Source organism: Sarcophilus harrisii, chromosome 3, assembly GCF_902635505.1.
Source record: "Sarcophilus harrisii chromosome 3, mSarHar1.11, whole genome shotgun sequence".
Taxonomy (NCBI): Eukaryota; Metazoa; Chordata; class Mammalia; order Dasyuromorphia; family Dasyuridae; genus Sarcophilus; species Sarcophilus harrisii.
Genome location: NC_045428.1, coordinates 74,816,355 through 74,841,476, shown reverse-complemented (window position 1 = coordinate 74,841,476; position 25,122 = coordinate 74,816,355). Strand labels below are relative to the sequence as shown.

The 25,122-nt window shown below is 33.5% G+C and overlaps 1 protein-coding gene across 13 annotated transcripts in view; it reads right to left on the bottom strand.

The window, feature by feature from the left end:
* Nucleotides 1-7,187: 7,187 nt before the first annotated feature.
* The window catches only part of LOC100916112 (gamma-crystallin D), a 40,156-nt gene continuing 22,221 nt past the window's right edge, over nt 7,188-25,122 (bottom strand). For 3 of the 13 annotated variants that reach the window (XM_012546431.2, XM_012546429.1, XM_012546430.1), the window contains 3 exons: nt 19,925-20,012; nt 9,616-9,858; nt 7,188-7,522 (listed from right to left, as the gene is read on the bottom strand). In XM_012546431.2, the coding sequence (XP_012401885.1) occupies nt 7,250-7,522; nt 9,616-9,858; nt 19,925-19,939 (531 nt within the window). In that variant the 5' untranslated portion in view covers nt 19,940-20,012 and the 3' untranslated portion in view covers nt 7,188-7,249. Of the gene's footprint in view, nt 7,523-9,615; nt 9,859-9,956; nt 10,264-15,020; nt 16,101-18,252; nt 18,366-19,924; nt 20,013-25,122 lie in introns of those variants that run through there. The other 10 variants (XM_031958184.1, XM_031958185.1, XM_031958186.1 and 7 more) reach the window with 8 other exon arrangements.

Here is a 25,122-nt window from a genome sequence, read left to right as displayed (position 1 = left end):
CCAGTCTCAAACCTGAACGACCTAGCCTACAACTACCTTCCTAATTCACTCTTTAATCTTCCTCAAACCTACCCAGCTTTTAAGGCCCAACCCAAATTCCTTCTCTTTTATGGTTTCTTCTGTTATTCCAATTTTGCATGAAATGATTATGTTAGTCATAGTCTATATGGCATCATTTAGTGCTTAATTATCAATTGTATTGTATTGTTTGCTATCCTTTCATATGTGTTTTTCTTGTGTCCTCAAATGGATTTTAAGCTACTTGAAGGCATCGGTTACATCAGACTTATTTTGTATTTTCCCATTCTACCTGGCAAAGAGCTGAATATATAACAATTTTTCAATAAGAATTATTGGCTGATTAAATAGAAACTTGGATAATAGCAAAGAGATAAAAAATGGAGAGAGCACATGGAAAAATAAAAGGAAATCCAGGGTGTGAAGGAAGAGTGAAATTTGATCTTAAAGACATCCATCTCATCTAATCTAATTCTGATTTTTCAGATGAGAAACTGGATTTCAGTAGGGAGGAATGACTTGCTCAAGTTCATAGAGTAAAAAGTAATAGAACCATGATCTAGTTCCATCACTAAAATTGCAAATTCAGTTGTTCTTGTCATTGGATTATTCCCATTGGAGATTATTTTGGAAGATTAATTTTTTTTAAAAGGCTAAGTGAAGCAGTGTACAGGGAGCTACATTCAAGGAAAGTGGACTCAATTCCATCTCTGACAAATAAAGATTATGTGACTCTGGGCAAGAAATTTAATCTCTATGCACCAAAAAACTCCCTAGAAATTCCATCAACATCGCGATAGGATTTAAAATGTGTGTGTGTGTGTGTGTGTGTGTGTGTGTGTGTGTGTGTTCTTCAATTAGAAGTATTTTCATACTTAGAGCTTTAAGTAATTATTGTGGATATCTGCTTCTTTGGTATTGACAAGTGAACATTCTATGATTTCTGTTTTGTCACCAGTTTTTCATAAAACATTATTCTATAATATTGTAAATGGTGTGAATACAAATAAGAAATCTACCTGAGTATAATGACAATACAATGAAAACGTTGTCTGTTTATGTATACATATATTGTATTTAACATATACTTTAACATATTTAACATGTATTGGTCAACCTGCCATCTGGGGGAGGGGATGGAGGGAAGGAAGGGAAAATTGGAACAAAAGGTTTTGCAATTGTCAATGCTGAAAGATTACCCATGCATATATCTTGTAAATAAAAAGATATAATAAAAAAGAAAGAAAGAAAAAGTTGTTTGTTCCTGGTTTCCTAGGTGGGGGCAGTAAAGTAAGTCAAAATTCTGTTAAGAGTGACTGGGTCCCTCACATCACAGGTGAATCAATGAAAAAAGGAACACCACTGCAGAATTTCCAGTAAAGTTTTCTTTAAGAGGAAGATTTCTTTAAGTTAAGAATGTTTAAAACCTACTATCACAAACTGTTCCTCTACACTGTTCCAAAGTCCTAGTACTGTCCTCATTGTCAGCAAATCTCCCAAATGTTGGGCTGGTCTTGTGATTTTCATCATCTTTGGTTAATCATTTACAATAGTCCTGCTGAAGCAGCAGGAACCCATGATAGTTTGGAGGGCAGTGTGTAGGATTGAACTCTGGTAACTCCTACAATCTATATTTATGCTTTACTCATATCATTCTGACTTGTTCTCAGAGCCTCCTTGTCTAATGTGTGGATCTTATTTAACTAGAATGAAGAACACTTCTGTCTTATTCTATTTTGTATTTTCTGCCCTTGTTCATAATAATTCTTAACTAGATTTTTGATCTTTTCTGTCTTTTTAGTCTTTTCTGACTCGTTGGGGGTTTTCTTGGCAAAGATGCTGGAATAGTTTGCCATTTCCTTCTCCAACTCATTTTACAGATGAGGAAACTGAGACAAACAGGATTAAGTTAATTAGCCAGAATAAATGTTCTAGGTCACATTTGTACTCAAGAAGATAAGTCTTCCTACTTCAGGCCCAGCAATCTATCCATTGTGCCAGCTAACTGCCGTCTAATAAATACTAGATGATTGATTGATTGCAAGCTAGTATACAACTGTAGTTTCATTCATGTAGTTGTTAGATTGAATGTTTTGATTAACAATTAAAGTAATTTCTGGTTCTTGATTCATCTACTCATGATAGATTTTCCAAGGCAAAGTCATTAATATTTACTAGTTATATTAACAGTCAATATTTAGCCTTGAATCAGAAACATTTTCCATAAGATAACAATTCTTCCACAATCTAGATTTAGAACTGGAAATTACCTTTGACATTTTCCAGGTGAGGAAATGATTATCCAGAGAGATGAACTGACATAGGTAATAAATAGTAGAGCTGGGATTTAAATCCAGGTCTTTGACAACACATTCAGCATTCTTTGTACGTTGATCTCTAATACAGTTTTCTTGTTGCACCTTTAAACATTACTATATGTAATTAAAAGGATGAAATTGGATAGGATTAAAAAAAGGATAAATTTTTTTTTACTTTATGCTATGTTCAGCTTGATAAGATAAAATACAACTTCTCCCTTTTTAGTTTTAAATAATATTTTATTATGAGTTAAAGGAGTGTGTAGAAATATATAATAAGGCTACATTAACTAAAATTATTTATTTTATTTTTAGTGGAAAAAATCTATTCTCTCTCTTTCCCACCTTTCCTTCATTAGAATGAAAAAATTTAAAACACTGGTAGAATCCAAGCAAAACAAATTCCCATGTTGGCCCTGCCCAAAAGATGTATGTATCTAAGGACTGAGTCAATATGGCAGAATAGCAGGCATGAAGTAGAACCACATTCTCCACCACAAATCTTCTATAAAGAGCTAGCAATGGAACTAGATGTACAAATTACTGACTGAGAAATCCAAGAAAAATCAGAAGCAGTCATTTTTCTGGTTCAGGTCAGCATAGGGAGACAGAATACAGTAGGTTGGGACACTAACCATGTCTAACTAGGTGCATATCACAAAGTGTATTCCAAAGTAGGAACCAAAAAAGAACCAAGACTATGAGCCAGGGCAAGAAGAAGTTCCATATCCACATGGATCAGCTCAACCTTGTGCAAGCTGAAGGAAGAGATGCCAACTGGTTGTTCAATTACTCATTTCCCAGTTCCAGATTACAGATCACCGTGGACTGAGAGGGAAATTTATACCTTGGCTGGTGTTTTAGGATGAGGAGTGGTTTTAGGATCTGTACTGAAGAGGGATAAAGTTCATGAGTAAGCAGCAGCTGTGTGGCTAGAAACCTAGAAATTAATTGGGGTTTCAGTTCTATCCCCTAACACAGTCTGAAATCTTCATGGGGAATAATTTAGGACAGAAATCCTGGACTAAAAGGGAGCCCACAATTATAAATCTGCAGAATTTTCTAATTGGTAGCAGTTTTCTGGAACTACAAGAGGCAAACCAAAAGATATGTTGTTCAGACCCAAACCCAAGTCAGGATTCTGCAGAGCACAGTCCAGGAAAGCAATAATCAGACTGTGCTGTGGATCAGATTACTTTGGGAACACTGAAAATTTATAGTTCTCCAATCTGCCCTGCCCTTAAGATCCTGAAAAATATAACACTCAGCAAGCCTGTCCCCTCACGCCTGCCAAAAAAGAAGTAGAAGAACCAAAGAGGTTCATTTATGGCATTTCTTCCAAAATTACACAAGCTTTGAACATTATTGAAAGTCCAAGTCAGGAAGTAGATAGGAAGTATGGTCAAACAAGAAAAGAACTTGATCATACAGAGCTGGTGATGGAGACACTCAAGACACAAACTTGAAGAGAATGACTTTTAAACTTCTACCAATCAAGCTTCAATGAAAAATAAATGGTGGCTTGGACACAAGTTCAACTAGAATTCTTGGAAGAGGTAAAGCAAAAGTATGAGCAAATTTAAAATATTTTTAGAATTAAATGAGAATATAAGAGGGAAAAAATGAGAAATAACAGCAATGGAAGATGACTGGATAGAGAATTAATAGCTTAGAACAAGAGGAACAAAACTTGGCCTAAGAAATAAATTCCCTAAAGATAATAACAGAACAAATAAAAATTACTGACTTCATAAGACATCAAGAAACTTATGCAATATAATTCTTCTCCTTGTCCTCTTGTAAATCTTCCAAAGGAAGCTCATCTAATGTGTAATGTACCTTCTGTACCTTCTGATAGATCTCTTGATAATATATGAATACAACTGAAATATGTGGGCTGTTCAAGGATTATTCAACATACGGTCGATCTGCTTTCTGTTTCATTTTTACAGTCTTCTTTCATTTTATGGTTGAGTTTATCTCATTGATATACATAGCATTTATTGTTAATTATGTGTTTTACTCTATTTTATTTTGTACATTTTCCTCAACTAAATTCCTGCCCCCTTTCTATAAAGAAAAGAATAATGAGAGAGGAAGGTGTACCCTACTCCAGCCCACCATGTTTTTCTCTATTGTCTTTTGGGTGACCCACAACTTTATTCATAGACTGTGGTATTCCATGATTCAAAGAGAGTAAAACGGTATTACCAAAAGTAATAGCATTACTGGAAAAATTTATACCAAGAATTCAGGCCTTTGATTCGGGGAGAAACATAGAGTCATTAAGAGTAGCATACCTTACTTATTGTGAATCTAAATTTTACTTTAATATATTTAACATCTACTGATCATCCTGCCATCTAGGGGAGAGGGTAGGGGGAAGGAGGGGAAAAATTGGAACAAAAGGTTTGGCAATTGTCAATGGTGTAAAATTACCCATACATATAACTTGTAAATAAAAAGCTATTTTAAAAAGAGTAGCATACTTAATAGGTATATACTACAAATAAGTCATTTATAGAAGAAAGTTTCTATAAATACCAAAATATTTTTTTAATTTGGTAGTTTACATTTCCTCACAGTTACATGTAAAAAAAATTGACATTCCTTTTTAAAATTTTGAGTTCCAGATTCTCTCCCTCTTCTCTCTCTACAATGAAGATGCAAGTAATTGAATATAGGTTATATATGTGTAGTCATGCAAAACATTTCCAATATTCATGCTGTAAAAAAACATATACCAAAAAACCCCTCAAGAAAAATAAAGAATTTTATTCTTTATTTGTTATTAAAGAAAATATTTATAAGATAAATATTTATTATTAAATAAAGGAGAAAAACCATGCTTTAATATGTATTGGATATGTGTAGCATTTTTCTCATAAGTCCCTCACAGTTATCTTAGATCATTATATTGCTGACAACAATTATGTCATTCACAACTGATTATCTTGCTATTTCTTTGTATACAGTACATGTCACTTTGCAGCAGTTCATGCAAGTCTTTCCTGGTTCTTCTGAGAGCATCCTGCTCATGATTTCTTATAGCACAATAGTATTCCATCACAATCACATATCACAATTTATACAGCCATTCCCAGTAGATAGGCATCCCCATAATTTCTAATTCTTTGCCTCCAAAAAACGAGCTACTGTAAATATTTTTGTACATTTGGTCTTTTTTCTTTTTGTTTTTTAAATCTCTTTTGGGATATACATCTAGTAGAATTTACCAAAATATTTATTAATACTTTTTATGGTAGCAAAGAACTGGAAATAAAAGAGATTCTTATTGATTTGGATAACTAAACAAATTGTGTTATATGAGTATAATGGGATGTTATTATGCTCTAAGAAATAATGAATATGATGAATACAAAGAAGCATGGAAAGAAATATATTAACAGAGTGAAGTAGAATCAAGAAAACAAAATATACAATGTCTAAAACAACTTACATTGAAGGAACGGTATCCATAAAAATTGAAAGTGAATGTTACATAAGTACAAAGAGAAGAGATGAAAATCCAATCCATCCAATCCAATAAACATATATTAAGCAACTACTATTGCTTGTATTAAGCACTGTGTTAAGGATATAATAAATAAAAAGACAGTCTTTGCCCTCAATGAGCTTACAATCTTGAGTGGGAGACAACATACAAAAAAGCAGGAAAATGAGGTATGGTGGAAAGAAAGAACACCAAGTTAAAAGAAAATGTTACTAAAATTTATTTTTTCAGAAAAGTCTAGTGTACAATTTAATAAAATGGAATCTAACCTTTGCTCATAAAGGGCCCAGAGGTGTGCAAAATGGAAAGACATTAAATGTTCATTGTGGACATCTACAAGTAGATTATCAAGTTCTGGAGTAATCTAAAGCTGACTGATTATGATATTGAATAAAGTTTATTGTGACATTTTACTAACCTGGATTTGATGTTAAAGTCATTGTTGTTTTTTTAATGCTTCCATATTTCATGAAACTTTGAATCTCATGGGATTCTGATAATTCATTAGTATGAGTTTCTAGTTATGATTAGTTATATAGCTGTTTTTATTGTTTTAGTAAAGTATATGTTTCCTTAATATTTTCATTTGTATGAAGTACAGCTGGTGTAGTGTCTAGAATCCTGGGGTTGGAGATAGGAAATTAGCATTTTAGTTATATTTTATAAAAATACTAGTTTTGTGGTCATGAGCAAGTCACAACTTCTCAGTGTCTCACTCTCCTCTTCTATAAAATGAAGATAATAATATTTTTACTATCTACCTCCCAGGTAGCACTTTGCAAATCTTGAAGTGCTATGGAAATGTAAATTGTTATATTTATCTTCTCTTCTTCTATTAAAGTCTATTTTTTTCCTGAAGATGCAGATTTTATCTTCTCCTTCCTCCCTTGTCCCTTCTTTTGCTTGTGGCTTAGGACCACATTTTGTATATTGTGAATGCCCAATCAACACTATTGCCTACTATGTATATTATACAATAAAACAAGGTCTACAATAAATGCCTTTCCCAACTATGTTATCTGCAGCCTGTTTAAGGCTGCATACCAGTGAAGTTTCCATTTATCCATACTTATGTAGTCCACAAAAGTCCTATTCCAATGGCTTGTTGTGACATTGAGAAGACCATAAATTTTTATGTCTATGCTAATGAATTGAGAGCTCTAGGAGACTCTGTGAAGCTGGTGATGCTTCATGTATGATACTGCAGAGCTTGTGCCTGAAGATTAAGAATAATACTACCTGAATTCATTACCAAAAGAATTGCCTTTTAAGTGCTAATTTTCCCCCTTGGAGATGCATGAAATAATGCTATTAACAAAAGGACAAAAGTCAAGTAGTGCCAGAAATACAATCTACACATTTATTTTTTTATATCAGTGATAAGAAGAGACAACTTGATTTAGTATATATCTATGACTCTTCTCAGAGAGCCCACTTTGGCATTCATGGCTCCCCAGTCTAAGTATCTCCTGTACTCTCCAGGTCTCAACAGAAACTGTCTTCCTCTATAGTTGGGCATCTCATAGAGGATCCAGCAGCCATCCAAGACATTAAGAGAGTATATTTCATTCAGATGGAAGCGATCATGGACACAAGAACAGTCATCAGTGAGCTCCATCATTTGACCTTTGTAGTCTTCTCTCTCGTACAACCTCATCCTGTGGGAGCCAGTCTGTTGAAGGGAGAAACAGTAAGAGAAGATGAGAAATAAATTGAAAAGTGTAGTCTGGATTCAGAAAGGAGGCCAATAATTAGCTTGTGCTTGCCTGCACACTCTCTAAACACATTATCTTTCTTGCTCTCTTAGCTTCCCTTCCCATTGTAATGTTTTGCCTGAAGCTAGCATTAAAGATGGCAGTGAAGAGAATACAGGACCTGGAATTAGGGAAACTGACTTCAAATTTGGCCTCAGACTAGTAGCTCTGTGATCCTGGGCAAATCACTAAACTCTGGTTTGCCTCAATTTCCTCATTTGTAAAATGACCTGGAGAAGGAAATGGCAAACCTCTCCAGTATCTTTGCAAGGAAATGGGGTCATGAAGAGTCAGACATGACTGAACAATAGCAATCAAAGATAAGTCTGATTAGGAACCATGATCAATCAGAAGACCTCTGTCTTAAAAGCTTTTGATAAAACAAAAACAAAAACAACCTCCCCCCAAAACACAAAAAACAACCCATGAAATACCTGGGCTAAATGCTTCTTTTTTTGCAATATTGAATGCTGTAACTACATATGCTGAGGATTACAACTCATAGTTCCTTTGATTCAATTTAATATTTATTAAGTCCTTTCTATGTAATAGGCAATGAAGTGTAACAGATAGCAAGCAAGCCTCAAAGCCAGGAAATTCATGTGATTTAGGGCTAGTCATTTAATTTCTCAGTGTTTCCGGAAACTCTCTCTTGCAGAAATAATACCAGCTTCTATTTAAAAAGGACATTCCTCTTGGAAACTCCCTGCATCACAGAAATCACCAATCTTGTCGCTATCCATTACAAGGCATCTGCTAGATTTTTTACATCCTGGGTTTTTTTTACATTAAAATTCATGGTATTTATCTTTCCTATCCAAATGAATTATTTATATTTTTCTCTGGTCAACTTTCACCTATTTATATTAGCCCATTTTCTGACTTGAATTTTAATTTATTTCTCCAGTCTGTTAATATTTTCCATATAATCAGCAAATATAATGAGCATAGGCTTATTCTCATCAAAAAAAATTTTTTTTAAGTAACACTAGGGTGAGGCTCAAAGCCTGTGGAACTCCAAATAAAAATAGATTTTTCTCCAGGATGACACAATTCTTAATAACTATATCTTTAAAATAAACTCTTTACAGACTTAAACTATATTCTCCCATGTCCTTATCAAGCACATCACAGAGGAATAAACCACTAAAGTCCAGACAACTTGCATTTCTACTACTTCATCTGAAATCCTGGTTTTATTTCTCTATCACAAATGGAAATTAGATGAGTCTAGCATAATGTTTTTCACCAAACCATGATGAATTTCACCTGTCACTCAGCTGCCTTCTAGAGGCCTCTAAGTTTAACACCAGATTTTGTCATTGTGTGAGCTTCTAATGTTTTCTAGCCACTTCTTCATCAGTCTCTTCATCAGCAAAATGAGGAGGCCTCTGAGATGTCCCTTCCAGCTCTAGCATGATGTGAAGCTCATATGGGGTGCTAAAAGGCTCTGTTAGCAGCACCCAAACTTCCACAGGCATTCTGAGCTAGAGAGACTTTGAGTAGAGACCTGACAATCTATCAGTATCAGGGTTAGACTAGTCAAGGTCAGGAAGGTTGAATTCCAGATAACTTCCTTTTTTATCATAGTAGTAACATGAAACTATCTAAGACATGATGGAGTATAATATGCAATTATGGGGGAAGCACCCACACCACTGAAACCATATAATTTTTTGAGTATTTGAAATAAGAAGTATCATAATAGAATATTTATACATTTAGTTTAAAAAATATCAGTGTTTAGCTAGCTATTCATAGTTCTCTTTTTCAAACACTCAAGGACCTCAAACAATTCATTTAATCTCTATAAGACTCAGTTTTCCTCTTTGTCAAATGAGGAGGGGACAGATTCAATGCTCTCCAAAGCTTGTCAACTCTAAATCAATAATCCCAAATATTCCCACCCCAGTTATAGCCCCCTATTTTTCAAAGTTGGAATAAAATATATTTAAACATGAATCCTTGACTATTGATATTAATTTATCACCCAACATGAAATGAAACTCACATAAGGGATTATTCGGCAGGACCTGATAGAGTCATTGATGCCCATCCATTCCTGGTAGTCTGGATACTCTCCTCTTCTCAGGTAATACTGGTGCCCAGAATAATTGGTGCGCTCATAAATCATCCAGCAGCCACTATCCACGCGGATGGAGTTGCAACGGCTGAAGTAGGACTGCAGGTTAGCATGGTCACTGCTACATTCATAGCAGTGACCCTGGAAACCTCGGTCCTCAAAGAAGATGATCTACAAATGAACATCAAGGAGGTTATTGAACATTCTCTTGGGAATCGTAGTCTTCATTTAAGAACAACAACTTTATGACATCCTCCCGCTTTGCTCACCTTTCCCATGTTTGGATGGCTAGGATGCAGAGCTCTGTGTAACAGCAGTGACCGCTTGTATATATAGAGCGGGTCTGTTGCTGCATCGGCAAGAACAACACAAAAGAGCCCCAGTGTGGATAGGGAGGGGATTTTCATGTTTTCTTTTTTTTTTTTTTTTTTCCTTCTAGTATCAGGACAGGGGCTTCATTGGACAATTCCCTCTTGCTTTCTCTGGTACTTTCGAGTTGTCCTTGCTCTCCCAGTGAAAGCTATTGAAATCAGCAGAGCCATTATGGTGTTGGGCACAATAGACCAGCTTCTCATCCTATGCAGCCATATAGAAACCCATGTTTTCATGAGTGGATTGACTTCATTTTGAATTCTGTCCCTATAGAAACTGCTGAGGCTGAGCTATGTCTGCATTGAGGCTGAGTCAGGAGCAAAAGCACGTGAATGGACATATTCCTAAATGACTTGGAGGGTTGACAGATGATAGGGAATCCCAGTGAGTTAACTCCTGGATTTGGAAATTGTGATTCCTATGCTAAAGTTGTGTGTTCTGGAGAGCCCAGAAAGTGTCGCCTGAGAATATTAGGAAATATGTAACATGAATTAGTAAGGCCACAAAGAGAGACAAAATGCAAGGAGGAGAATGAATTGTGTAGTTTAAATTTTGAGTAGGATTCTTTGTTCTTTTGGAAGGGAGCTTGATGTAGTAGATAGAAGACAGGAGGAATTGGGTTCAAATTCTGCCAGGCAACTCTCTAAAATCACAAATTATAATACAATCTGTTTTGATAGAAGGAGTGGCCACCCCCCCCCTCACTACAATGAAATCATGGGTCTAAATCTCTTATTCCCCAAACTTATATTTTCAGATATCTAGAGGTTCCAAAGACCAGAGAGCATCGAGTCTAATCCCACTTATTATATACATTAAGAAACTGAGGCATTGAGAGATTATGACATAATCAGCATTAAATATAAGTAAGTCAGGATATATCTTTCTGAATACATGTCTAGTAATCCATTCTACCTTTTCAATATCACCTTTTAAAAATAATTTATCATTTTATCCAAAATCCTAACTGAAATTCTAGATTTAATTTGTCTATATAGGCAATGGAAATTCATTTGTTTGTTTAACAAGGATTTATTAAACACCCATAATATATTGGGCATTGTGCTAGAGTCCAATGGTTCTCAAAGTATGGTCTAGAGAATCCTGGGGATCTCTGAAACCCTTTTAGAAGGTCTACAAATTCAAAAATAGTTTTTATTTCCAATATGGTAAATGTCTATAAATATAATCCAGATAAACAAAAACGCTTTGGAGAGATCCTCAATAATTTTTAATAGGATAAAGATACTGAAAACAAAAGTTCGAGAACCACTGTAGCTAGACACTAGAGATATAAACCCCAAAATAAAATAAATAGTCCCTGACTTCAAGGAACTGGCACATTTTACTGAAAACAACATGTACATAATTAAGCAAATGCAAAATAAATATAAAATGATTTGGGGAGGAGGAGAAAGGTTATTAGCTATAGCATTAGCTATAATATATTAGTATACTAACTATGCAGACATAGTTCAGCCTCAGCAGTTTCTATAGCTATAGCTATATATCATGAGGGAAAGGGTAAGTTTAAACTTTGCATAATAACTCTTTGGTAAGCAGCTGTGTGGCCCAGAGGATGGAACTCTGGGTAAGTATCAGGAAAATCTGAGTTCAAATTTGGCTTCAAATATGTATTAGCTGTATATATCCAAATAATACTATTGGTATAACTTCTGTATGCCTTAATTTCTTTATCTATAAAATAAGGGCTAATAATAATGTCTACTTTCCAGTTGTGAGAATTGTTGTGAGAATCAAATGAGTTAATATTTGTAAAGTGTTTTGCAAACCTTAACATGATATATATATATATAAATGCTAGTTGTTATGACTATTAATATTTGATCTATTTTGACAGCTATCCTTCATAATTCAATTCTCTTCTTGCTATCCAGTCATAAACCAATAGTTTTTTTACAAAAATGCAAGATTTTAAAAATTGAATTATCTAAGTAGATCTGCTCTAAAATGTTCTTTTTTCTAATATACCTGGCTCATCATAGGAACTTAATAAATGCTTATTGATTGGACAAACTCAGTCAGTCTCACTTCCTTTCAGATGCCATTACTTGCCAATGTAAAATATACATTGCCATAAAACATCATTATTCATGTAAAGTTATTCTTGTTTTATAAGATAAAACAAGGAAAAAATTCTCATCAATATATTAATTAAAATGTGTTATATATGTAACCTCTTACAATGATTAAACTTTCACTTACAGCACTCAGCTAATTATATTCATGTTAGGAATTTAACAATCCAACAATTTAAACCTTCTAAGTACTGAGGATATAAAGATGAATTAAGAAAAATCTCAGCCCTCAAGGATCTTAAAATCTAATAGAATTATAATCTGAGATGTTATGTTGTTATAGATTAGGCCTGACTCAGGTTTATCTGGTGATTTAGATTTGAAATAAGGAGAGACCATCTAGTGATTATGGGCCACCTAGAAATTAAAAAAAAAAGATTTACTTAGCCATGATATGAAAAGGATAATCAGCAAGGATATAGCATTGATTTATTTGAATATAGCTTTTTTGTCTCTTTTTTAGTCATATTCGAGTGTTACTCAAGCTTGAAGATGAGGATTATTATTGCTTTTTCATGCACTGGCTTTTGCAATTACACTAATAAGCTATGTGAACAGTTCAAATCTTACACCTTTGAATCAATTATTGTAAGTTTTTAAAAATTAATTAATTATTATTATTATTTGCTAAGGCAATTGGGGTTAAGTGACTTGCCCAGGGTCACACAGCTAGGAAGTGTTAAATGTCTGAGATCAGATTTGAACTCAGGTCCTCCTGACTTCAGGGCTGGTGCTCTATCCACTGCCCTACCTAGCTACCCTTACTGTGTTTTTTTTTGTTTTTTTGTTTTTTTGCACATGGAACTACAAACCTATTGTGTACATCTTTCTTTTCCTTTTAAATATATAATAAAGTTATAAAGTAACTTTCTTTTTTTCATCCCTCTCACTACCCTAGACTTACCATTAGACACAAACACACATTTTACATATATATATATATATATATATATATATATATATATGTAAATCCATACTAAATATACTTCTATTTAGCAATTCTTTTTCTGGCTGCAGATGGCATGTACTTTCATAGATCCTTTATAGTGAATTTGGATAGTTATAACTGTCAAAATGACTTGCTTCAGAAGAACTGAAATTTCTTCTTAAAATAATATTATTGTTACTATATACAATGTTCTATTGGTTCTGCTTATTTTGCTCTTCATGATTCTGTGCAAATCTATTCATATTTTTCTAAGATCACTGAGCTCATTATTTCTTGTAACACAGAAGTATTCCATTATGATTATATACCACAACTTCCATTATATACCAATGGAATTATATGCCATTCCTTAATTAATGGGCATCCCTGCAATTTCCAATTCTTTGCCACTACAAAGAAAACTACTATAAATATTTTAGAATATTTTCTTTTTTTCCCAATCATTTTGAAAAACAAACCTAATAGTAGTATTGCTGGGTCAAAAGGTATGAGCAGTTTTATAATTCTGGGCATAATTCCAAATTATTCTCCAAAATGGTTGGACCAATTCAAGTTTCACCAGCAGTGAATTATTTCCCAAATTTTCCACATCCTCTCCAATATTTGCCACTTTTTCCTTCTATCATTTTATCCAATAGGTATAAAATGATATCTCAAGATAGGTATTAAAAAATAGTTATAAAATTATCTTGAGGTGATTTTAATTTGCATTTCTCTAATCAATAATGATTTATAACATTTTTTACAATTGCTTTGAAATAAATTGTTTTGATTTCCTCATCAGAAAACTGCCTCTTTATAATCTTTGACCATTTATAAATTAAAAAATGATTCATATTCTTGTAGATTCGACAGTTATTTATATATTTGGAACATGAGACCTTTATCTGAGAAACTGTCTATAAAATTTTTCTCTAATTTTCTGCTTTCCTCCTAATTTTGATTGCATTAGTTTTATTGCACAAACCCTTTTTAATTTAATTTTTAAAATTATCCACTTTACCCCTTATAATGCTCCCTATATCTTGTTTCTTCATAAATTATTCACCTATTAATTATTCTAATAAATAAGTTCCATGTTCTTCATATTTTCTTATATTTCTCTTTATAGCTAAGTCATATATCCATCTTGATAAATAATATACTATAAATCTTAATAATAGCTTCAGTACTTTTTTATCTATTTCCCTCCCTCCCCCAATAAACACATTTTATTTTCTATTACTTCTGCCCTATTGGGGAAAAAAAGAAAAAAAACTCTTATAACCAATATGCATGGCCAAGTAAAACAAATTTATGCATTGATCATTTTGGGGAAAATGTATATCTTCTGAATTTTACATCCATTATTTCTTTAAGGAAGTAGGTAGCTTGATTTACCATTGGTTCTTGGAAATCATGATGGATTATTGCATAGGTAAGAGTTCAGAAGTCCTTTAAAGCTATTGTTTCAAAACCTTTTAGAAAAAAATATAATACTAGCCTAGACTATATGTTAAATATAGCTTCTACCACATATGTTCAAAATAATTATGAATGAATAATTATAGGCAGAATAGGATAAGAATAATGAAGAGTTTCAGGCAAAATACTATAAGAAAACTATGGGAGAGAATGATTATTTTTATTTTTAATATTTTTAATATGCTACTGAAGTTTTTCAAGTAGCAAGAAACTGGTGGTCATTCAAGACTAACAGCTGGTGACCTGGATTCATCTCCAGTTTAATTCTTTAGGCATAGCTTTGTAGATGGCAATAAAGAATGCTATTTATCAATTGCAAATGAAGATCCATAAAAAATGACATATTTTTTATAGAATTTAAAATCTTTTAAAATAAAAACAAAAAAGTAAACAAAAATAAATTTAAATAAATTTAAAAATAAAAAATTTAAATCTTTTAGAAAAGCCTCTTTAAAGAATATAATTAAATTTGTAGGGGTAAAAAGTTATTTTAATACTGGGGAACTACTTGATGGAAGGACTCCCTTCATCAATTAAACCAGAATTCACTCTATAGATATGACATGATGTATGAGTCCTAGGCAAAACTGAGAAGCATAGAATTTAGATAACCGACTTCTCCATTGCTTAGCTTAAAAATAACAAAATGAGATATCCTTTGAAAATAAGACATTTTTATCTTTGATTCTATTATCAGTTCATGAGTCATCTTTCTCAGTTTTGCTTCATGACATCCATGTCTCATTCCAAGTCACTGACAAAAAAATGATAATCAGCATAGGGGTAAGCACAGATCCCAAGGATACATCTTTGCAAGTTGATTCTTTGGCCATTTGGCTAGTTTGGTATACCAGCTACATATCTGTTCTCATTTGCTTTCTGAACAAACCTAAAATTGTTCTTTTCTTAATACTAGAACTTTTCCCTTATAAAATGTTCTTGAAAAAACCCAACACTCAAATATGTTGGATATGTACTTTATTATAAACACTCATTAAGTAAATATATCTACATTAAAACACACTAAAAGCAATAAAGGGTTTGTTCTCTTCCTTTTGAAGTTGTAAATTTTACTTAGGAAAATTAAGTATCTTAACATTCAGAGGTTAGCATTTGAAGAATGTGCCAAGGAATTGAAATGTACTGAAACACAAAGCAAAGGGACAGAAGTAAAACCAGCAAGTAATTAGAAGGAAAGCTATTCAAATGTACTTCCTAGCCCCAGAATATCTGCATAGAGCAAACTAGGTCTATGTCTTGCTAACAGTTCTTGGGAAAACACTCATCAGGACCAGATTCACACCTATTTGAATAACCTGAGTCAGAAGAAGAACACTTTTCTAAAAACCAACAAAACAGCAGAAAATACAAGAGTACAGCAAAGGGACAGGGTCAGTGTTACTTGGAGCTGGTATTTATGGGAAGAGGTGAGCACAAGGTTTTGTCTTCTCATATGGTGCTTTTTGATTGTGTCTTGGGTTGTCAATTCTCTCATTGCCTTGATTCCAAGTTTCAACTTCCTTAGAGACCTGCAGAACATAAGGAAGCTTGTCTAGTAAAAAAGCACCAATTTGAGTGGTCAAGATGATTGTTTTAAATTTGCCTCTAGGTTATATGAACATAAGACATCAAACAGAAGATGGAAGGGCATCAAATGTAGAAAAAACATAGAATCGCCCCAACTTGGATTCTTTGTCTAGAAGGGATATTGAGGGTGCCATTTCTTATGACTACCTTTCAGTTCAATTCAACAAATTGGCAGAGGTGGGGAAGTGAATAGAAAATAAGACTTGGAGTCAGGTATATTAGAGTTCAAATCATGCATCTGATATAGGCTGACTGGACCACTTTACAAGTCACTTAACTTCTTTTGATCTCAGTTTTCTCATCTGTAAAATAGGGATAATAGCAACTACTTCATAGGGTTATTGTGCATTTCCAGTGATATAATAAATATATAAAGAACTTTGCAAACCTTAAAGGATAAAAACTAGAAACTGACATAAAAAACTCTCTTTGCCATTGCAGATCAACACCTTCTTGTCAACTTACTTTCTTAGAGAGTTGTCGGTACTGAGATGTTTGTGTGATTTGCCCAGTGCCTCAGTCAGTAGAGATCAGAGGCAAAATTTGAACTTTTCCTACTCCAAGGCTGGATGTCTAACCAGTAAGATCAATTTATAAGTACTAGACAAATATTACAAATTATTATTATTATTAATTATTATTATTATTATTATTATTATTGCTGAGGCAATTGGAGTTAAGTGACTTGTCCAGAGTCAAACAGGTAGTAAGTGTTAAGTGTCTGAGGCCAGATTTGAACTCAAGTCCTCTTGACTTCAGGGCTGGTACTCTATCCCCTGTGCCACATAGTTGCCCCCAATATTACAAGTTATTGCTAACAAATTTAGGTCAAGCCATTTCTAGAGACCTGTATGTGGGAGTAAGGTAATGCAGTTGTGGAAAAATACCTTCAAAAAGACGAAATACAGAAATGTAATGGGGAGATATAGGGACCTGATATGATTTCATTGGTATAGGGAACTCTCAAATAGGGAAACTCCTTCTATGATGCAGATACTTATGCATCTTCTTTTCTATTCTTTTTTTAAAAAATTACAGCTTTTTATTTTCAAAATATAGACATGGATAATTTTCAATACACATCTCTATAAAACCCTATGTTCTAATTTTACCTCTTTTTTTCCCCACCCCTCCCCAAGTCAGTAAGTGATCCAATATATGTTAAGCATATGTAATTCCTCTTTCTATATTTCCACAAATATCATTCTGCACAAGACAAATCAGATTAAAAAGAAAAAAAAAAGAGAAAGAAAACAAAATCCAAGCAAATAACAACAAAAAGAGTGAAAATACTAAGTTGTGGTCCACATTCAGTTCCCACTGTTCTCTCTCTGAGTGTAGATAGCTTTCTTTATCAGTTCATTGGAACCATGAACCTTCTTTTCAATGTATGGTCTGAGAAAGATGCCCAACTCTTTTCAACAAGGAGATGATTCCAGCCAATTCCAATAGACTTGTGATGGAGAGAGCCATTTGCATTGAGAGGAGTATGGGGAGTGAATATGGATCACAGCACAGTATTTTCATCTTTTTTGTTGTTGTTTGCTTGCTTTTTTCTCATTTTTTTCCTTTCTGATCTTTCCTCATGTAGCATGATAAATGTGGAAATATGTATAGAAGAATTATACATGTTTAACCTATATTGGATTACTTGCCATCTAGGAGAGTGAGGGGGGAGGGGGAAAGGAGGAAGAAAAATTTGGAACACTAGCTTTTGTTTTTTTTTTTTTTCTTCCAGAAGAGAAATTTAATCTAACACTAGCTTTTGTAAGAATACATATTAAAAACTATTTTTGCATATATTTTGAAAATAAAAGCTATTGTTTTAAAAAAAGAAAGATGCCCAAGACACTGCAATATTGAGACCTGTCCACAGTAATACATCTGATAGTGAGTATCAAAGAAATTGAATCTAAATCTTTCTGATTTTAAGGTCATGAATTTATCTCTTTTCTGTTCCACACTGACTCTTAGAAATACTTAAAAACTATGGGAATAAGTCTGCTTTTCTTCAACCATTTAGCAACAGCTTAATAACAGTTTCCAATAAATAATAATAGTTTAATAGCTTCCATTTTGGGTTTCTAGACTTACTTTTATTTTTGGCTGTTTTTCTGAGTTTTTTGCTGATTTTGGCTCCATTGCCTTTGTTGTTATTGAGCTATTGATAGCATATCTATGGGCTATTCGCCTTTGTAACTTGATACCTAGGGACACACATAATGACATAATTAATACTTCTAAATCTGTACATTGTACATTAATACATCAAAAACTTGTGACTATATTGATGGGGGTGTTGCCTCCATTGACAAAGAAATATTTCCACATCTAAGGAAACAGTTCCATGAATGATGTACTCATTACTTGGTTGCCAGTCCTTAAAACCTAAGCTGGTCCTATGTTATTAGGCTCAAAATCTTTCTAATTTAGTAGCATCTTTCAGTTGTCTCTTCTGGTGTAGGCTTAGATAATCCAGCCTCATTTCCATGGCACGAGGAGGCATGAGTTCAGAGCTCTTTTGAAAGGCCTATATAGTACCTAACACTATCAGAAAGGGGCTACCTCACTCATCAAGATTGTCTTATTTCCATTTTCAGTAGCTCTGATAAATAATTTTTCTCTGGTATAGGTAATGGGAGAGACAGGTAATATTTGTGAATATGACACCCATAAATCAACTAGGGCTAGTTAATGAAAACCTAATTGCCTACAAACTTTTACTCTAATTAATAAAACTATTATTACCCTATTTTTCTTTTTAAGTAAAGCAAAATAAGGACCTAAATGATAAAAAGAATATCCCCATATTTATCAAAATATTTATACCAATACTTTTTGTGGTAGCAAAGAATGATGTCCATTGATTAGGGAATTCTAATCCTATTGGAATACATGAATATAATGGTATATTACTGTGTAATTACTGTGTAAGAAATGACAAACGTAATGAATTCAGAGAAAAATGAGAAAACCTATATGAACTAATACAAAATTAGGAAATATGCATAATTAATATAACAATGTAGATGGAAAGGACAAAATAGTTAAAACTAAATTATATGAAATGTCAATGCTTGGGCATTGAGATATGAGAAGGCATTTCTTCCTGTAATATCAGATTTTTAAAAATATGTTACTTTCCTTTAATTCTTTTTTTTATTCTAAATGAATGAATTTTTAGAAGGGAGAAATATTATGAAATTTAGATGGTATAAAAACAAAAGGTGGTCAATAAATCCCTTCCTGGCTGCAACTCCACGAAAGATGCCCCTGATAGGTTATACTCATGGCTACTAATCTTATCACCATGCCCAACTAAACCTTGATTAACTCCTTTGGCCTCCTCTCTTCTCTGTCTGAAGAACTGGAGGGTGAACTATCAAACTTTTCTCACTATTTTTTATAAAGAGTAGAAACTGGGCTTTTCAGTTCACTGTACTCTGTATCTACTGTTCTCCCTGTTTTTAACTTCAGAGGACAAAATGCCCCTGCACTAAATACCTCCTATTTCCCCATTTATCCATTGTTTTTCCAACTCCTTTTGTGTGTTGTATCCCTGTATTAAATTGAAAGCTCCCTCAGAGCAGAGACCATCTTTTTATCAATTGTATCTCTAGCACTTAGGAGAGTGCCTGACTCATTATAGGTACTTAATAAATGTTTAATGAATATCAATAAAATCAAATAAACATCAAATAAAATGTTAGAAAATCAATAAAATTGATTTTTAAATTGAGAGTGAGTTGAAAATAAATAAGCTTACTTTGTTTCTGAGCATATTCTACTGCCTTGGAAGCTGTTAGCATGGCAAAAGGATGTGATGAAAGATGAATATTTTGAGCTCTAGGAACCTGGAAGAAAAACAGTACAACTTTAAAATGATGCATGTATTTGTGTCTTGAAGAGAAGTTGCTCATTTGCTTTGACTTATTTAATCAATCAACTAACTAGTATTTTTATTAAGAGTCCACCATGTGGGGCAGCTAGCTGGTACAGTGGATAGAGAGCACCAGCCCTGAAGTCAGGAGGACCTGAGTTCAAATTTGACCTCAGACACTTCCTAGCTGTGTGATTCTGGGCAAGTCACTTAATCCCAATTGCCTCAACAACAACAACAAAAAAGAGTTCACCATGTGCCAGACACTAGGGATACAATCACAAAGAATGAAACAATTTTTGTTTGTATTTCAATCACTCTCTTAGTTATTAGATATAACTAATGTTCCATTTTATATACTACATTTTATATTTCAACTTAAACTTCATTCCTATTCAGATAAATTGTATTCCTCCTCAAGTCTATTTTAATATGGTTGTCTCTCCCCCTCCCCCACTTTTTAAGGCTACTAGAATCTCTTCTTTATGCTTAATAGACTCCCCTATCTGCATCTTTGAATGGTCAATCCTTCCTAACAAAAGCTTGTTTTTTCAGTGAGCATGCCATATTCCTTACAACTTCTCCATTGGATTTCTATCCTGGAACTTCCTGACTTGCATCCTCAGGAAGAGTTGCCATATTCTTTCCAACCCATTGCTACTTAGGGAAAATTCCCTTATTACAGGGGTGGGGAACATGGAGCATGTAAAGCTCATGAAATCATCTGCCAAGGCAACCACAGGCAATGATAAGCTGAAAGCTAGGTATAATAACTTCCCACTGTTTGGGTTCTATAAGTTGATAGTTTGCTATGGTCTTAGAATAATGTTATAAATATCCAAATGGCCCTTGGAAGAAAAAAGGCTCCCATACCTGCTTTATTGCCTCTAAAGTTGATCTGATTCATTTATTTCCAGTTCTTCTGGGTGTTACCTTTCAACCTCCAGGAGAGTTTCCCAATTTACAGACTTATCCATAAGACTAATAATGTTACATTTCCTTTCAACTTCCTTCAATAACTCCCCATTGTCTAACAAATATAGTTCATATTCAAGAGACTCCACATTCTGACACTGAACTATTTATTCTACCCCCAAATGCAGCTTGCGTTTTTTCCACATCAGTTTTTTGCTTATGGTTTTTTTTCTTCATGACTATAAAGACCTCTTCTCTGTCCACACTTAAAATTGGAATTTCTGTCCAATTTTAGAGCTCAAACTCAAAGGGCATCTTCCCTGATCCCTAAGTGATTAAATCTGTGTGGAAAGGTCAAGAACTTATAGATTAAGCACATATTGATCAGGAACTGTTACTTAATGTAGATCAGGTCTATAGGCCCCAGTCAGATAAAGCCTGTTCTGCATTCCATTGTCCAAAGAGGAGATTACACCGAAGAAGCCGTATATCACTTTGTCTACTGCATTCCACTGACCATATAGGGGAATAAAGGTTTATGTGACCAGTCACAACATATAGAGGGTGGGATTTTGGAAGCTCTTTGTCTAAAATGTATAAAAGCTGTGAACATTTTCAAGGGAGTGGCTCTCTCCCGTTATGAATTTGGCTCACAGACCAGGATGGGTTCCACTTCTCGAGATTCTAATAAATAATTCTGCTTTCTATGAGTGATCTTTGTAGTAGTCACTTTGGGTAGGTCTTTTTGTCCCAAACAGATCTTTCTAGGAACTATTCACCTCTCTAACAGCCTTGTGTATCATTTGGAATTACATTTATTTATGTGCAGCATCCCCTTTTAGGCTGTAATTTCAATCTGGGGATTGAACAATATTTTATATTGTTCAATATAAGTAGTATTGAACTTATACTGGGGAGTAATAATATCTTATATAAGTATTGCATTTTATTTAGAGCACTCTGCACCAAACTGGATAAATGTTTTCAGATTGAATTCCTAAGTCTGTGATTTCACTGCCGTTTGGTATTCCCCTCATTTGAAGACTGTCTTCTGCTAAATTGCTAGGACCAAAACTAATTATCTGGGAGCCATCCTTTAAGGGCTGAGCCTCTAGATGAATGTAGGCTAGAGGTCAAATACATAGTCTGTCAAAGTCTTTACTCAAAGCCTTTCCAGTGTGGAAAGCTTTTCCAGCACTTGCATTTTGTTGTTATAATCTTAGACAACTCAGGGCTGCATCTTTGTCACAAACAAACATAAGGACAAAACTTTTGTAGAAAGCTGCATTTTTAAAAATTGCTTTATAATTTTTCATTATCATTTATATCACCTCTTTATATATGCTTTATTCCACTTTAGCCTATGATAGTTTTAGCAGGATCTTGCCTCATCCTACCAGTGAGAAGGAGGTTAATTACCAAAATGAAAATGATTAATAGCTGAAAAAGTTAAAGTATATTTTTGACAGACAATTTTTCTGCTTTCTCAATGTTCAGTCTCTATATTCACAGCATGGATCCTCTCACTCCAAATCTAGATTTCTTTCTACTGAACCATCCAAGGACAATAGGGAGAAAAACATTAATTTAAATTCCTAATCAAGTGCTTGCTCAGCTCTGTTCTTGGCAACATAGGCAAACAACTAATCTTATACCTCCTATGTATATAGTAATTCATCTTATAATGCCTTGTGCAGAAGTCTACATAATAAGCCTTAAAGGTCAGAGACTTTCTTGGGAAGAATTAGAAGTTGTCATGAATTTTAATCCATAGGCAGACTTATTTGCCCCCATATCTGGGCAAGAATTGATCAGTTAACTTTCATTTGTAATGATGGATGACATTTTGTTATTTCTTCCATATCCTATCCTATTACAAATGATGGTTTCCACAGCCTCGTATCACAAGATTGTAGATTCTGAGCTAAAGTAATTTAGGAAGTCTTCTAGTCCATATCTTGCTTCCCCCCCCCCCCATTTTGCAGATGAGAAAATTAATGCTCAGAGAGATTTGGTAGTCAATTTGTTCAAGGTCATACAGGTAAAGAGTTGCAGAATTAGGATTTGAACTTAGATTTTGACTTCATGAATTATATTTTCCTCTGCTCTCTCTCCAGTTTTCTCCCCATTTCCTTCCTATACATATATATATATATAGATATATATATTTATATATATCTATATATATATATATACACACATACACACACAAACACATTTGTGTATATATGTATGTATGTGTATATGTATGTGCATGTATATGTGTAATATGTATACCTATATAGAAGTCTATTTTATATATTTTAACAATCGTTAATACATAATTACTTATATGATTTAATTTTAATTGAAATTAATGGTTAATTATTAAATTCCCAATTATTGCAGCTGATGATTAATTATGTTAATTATTCTATGCTTGGTGACAGCAGAAATTGCAGGCCTCCTCAGAGTATATAAAACAGAGACTCAAGGCCAACAATGTGAAATGTTTGGACTCAATGGGACCAGATTATAAAGCAATTGGTTTCCAATTGCTTCTGCCTGTCCTTTAATAAACATGTTTGATCTTAAAACTATAAGTCTTTTCATATTTTAATTTCCCATATCTTGTTATTCAAATTTAAGCAATGATTGGCTAATACCTAAAACTAAAATGTAATGCAATTCAATTTTTACTGAGTACCTACTATGTGCAAAGCATTATGCTAAGTTATTTGTGGGATATAAAGAAAAAAATTTTCATTCTACCTATAGGAAATTTAAATTATAAACAAGATATTCACAAATATAAAACTTGGTTATTGACAATTAGCAGCATAAGACAAGATAAAAATTGGTAAGGCTTTCAATTTTGTTTCTGTTCTTTTGTATAACTAAACTGGAATTTTTGCTGTCCGTGGTACTGAGAGCAAACTGAGTCCACTAGCTTGATATTAATCTCTGAACCATTAAGCCTAATTTTCAGAAAACCAGGGTGAACCCAAATAAATACTTCTTGTTTGACTGAAAATCATCTCAGTGATCCATCCAATTCCTTTGGCCTAAGATACTGATAAATTTCTGGTCTTTATCAATGGAGAAAGTTTATACATTAGAAGATTCCAATGTTGATGAAATCAGAGGTTTAGCTCACCTCCTTCTGCCCCCCCCCCAAAAAAAAAGCAACTATCACAGTTTATATATTCATACTTTTAAAAAATCTTAACAACAAATTCCTGGGTACCTTAAAAATTAAGTTGTCTCCAATATTAATTTTTTTCTGTATATATTCTGTCAAATCTTGCTGCCTTTTACATTGAGTCACTGATACACCCTCCCAGAATATACAAATGAAGTTTAAAGTCTAAATACGACAGTTCTATTCTCATCACTGATGTAAAAAGATTGGCAGGTCTGTTCCATTTCATCTTTGTTACTTTGTTACTTCCTTTTGGTTTCCTCTTCATATGTTCTTAGAATCAACTGACAAATTTAGATCTGATGTCATGTCCCTTGAAAATTTGTTTTCTTTTCCATTGCTTTTTACTTTTTTTATGCAGTGACATTGCTCATAATCTTCCTTCTTTCTCTTATTGTTTTGTTAATATGTTTGTAGTCTATGTTACGTTGGCTGCCACATTTTAACACTTGCCAACAGTTTAATCTGTCAGCCTCTCTCTTGGAACTATTTTGCCTGAGGAAACTTCTCTAAGAAATAGTCTTTTTCTTTTTTTCCAGTTCTCATTTTTTTCCTAGTCTTGACAGCATATCATGTCGGATGTCCTAACATTCAATGGTGTTGTCCCATTTTTATTTTTTATTCTAGTTACATAGGGATTCCCTTTTCTTCTGAATTGATACAAAGATTTTGAATGTGGGACAATAGAAAGGATTTTAAACAGGATCAAGGTAGGGGTGAAGGCTGCAGAGAGAAAGGTCTGGTAGAAGAATTTGGCATTCTAGATTCATTCTAATTTTTTCCCCTTCTTTACCTAGTATTCTCCATCTCACCCCATCTTTTAGTTATCTTTTTATTTTTTATTTCCCTTTTTATTTCTGTTTTATTCCCCTGAACTATCAGTTTCATTCTCTCTACCTTAAATAACAATATTAGCTTAATTAAAGCTTAAATATGGATATATTTCCCATAGTTCTTAAATTTTAAAGTGAATGAACAGTTTAGCTTT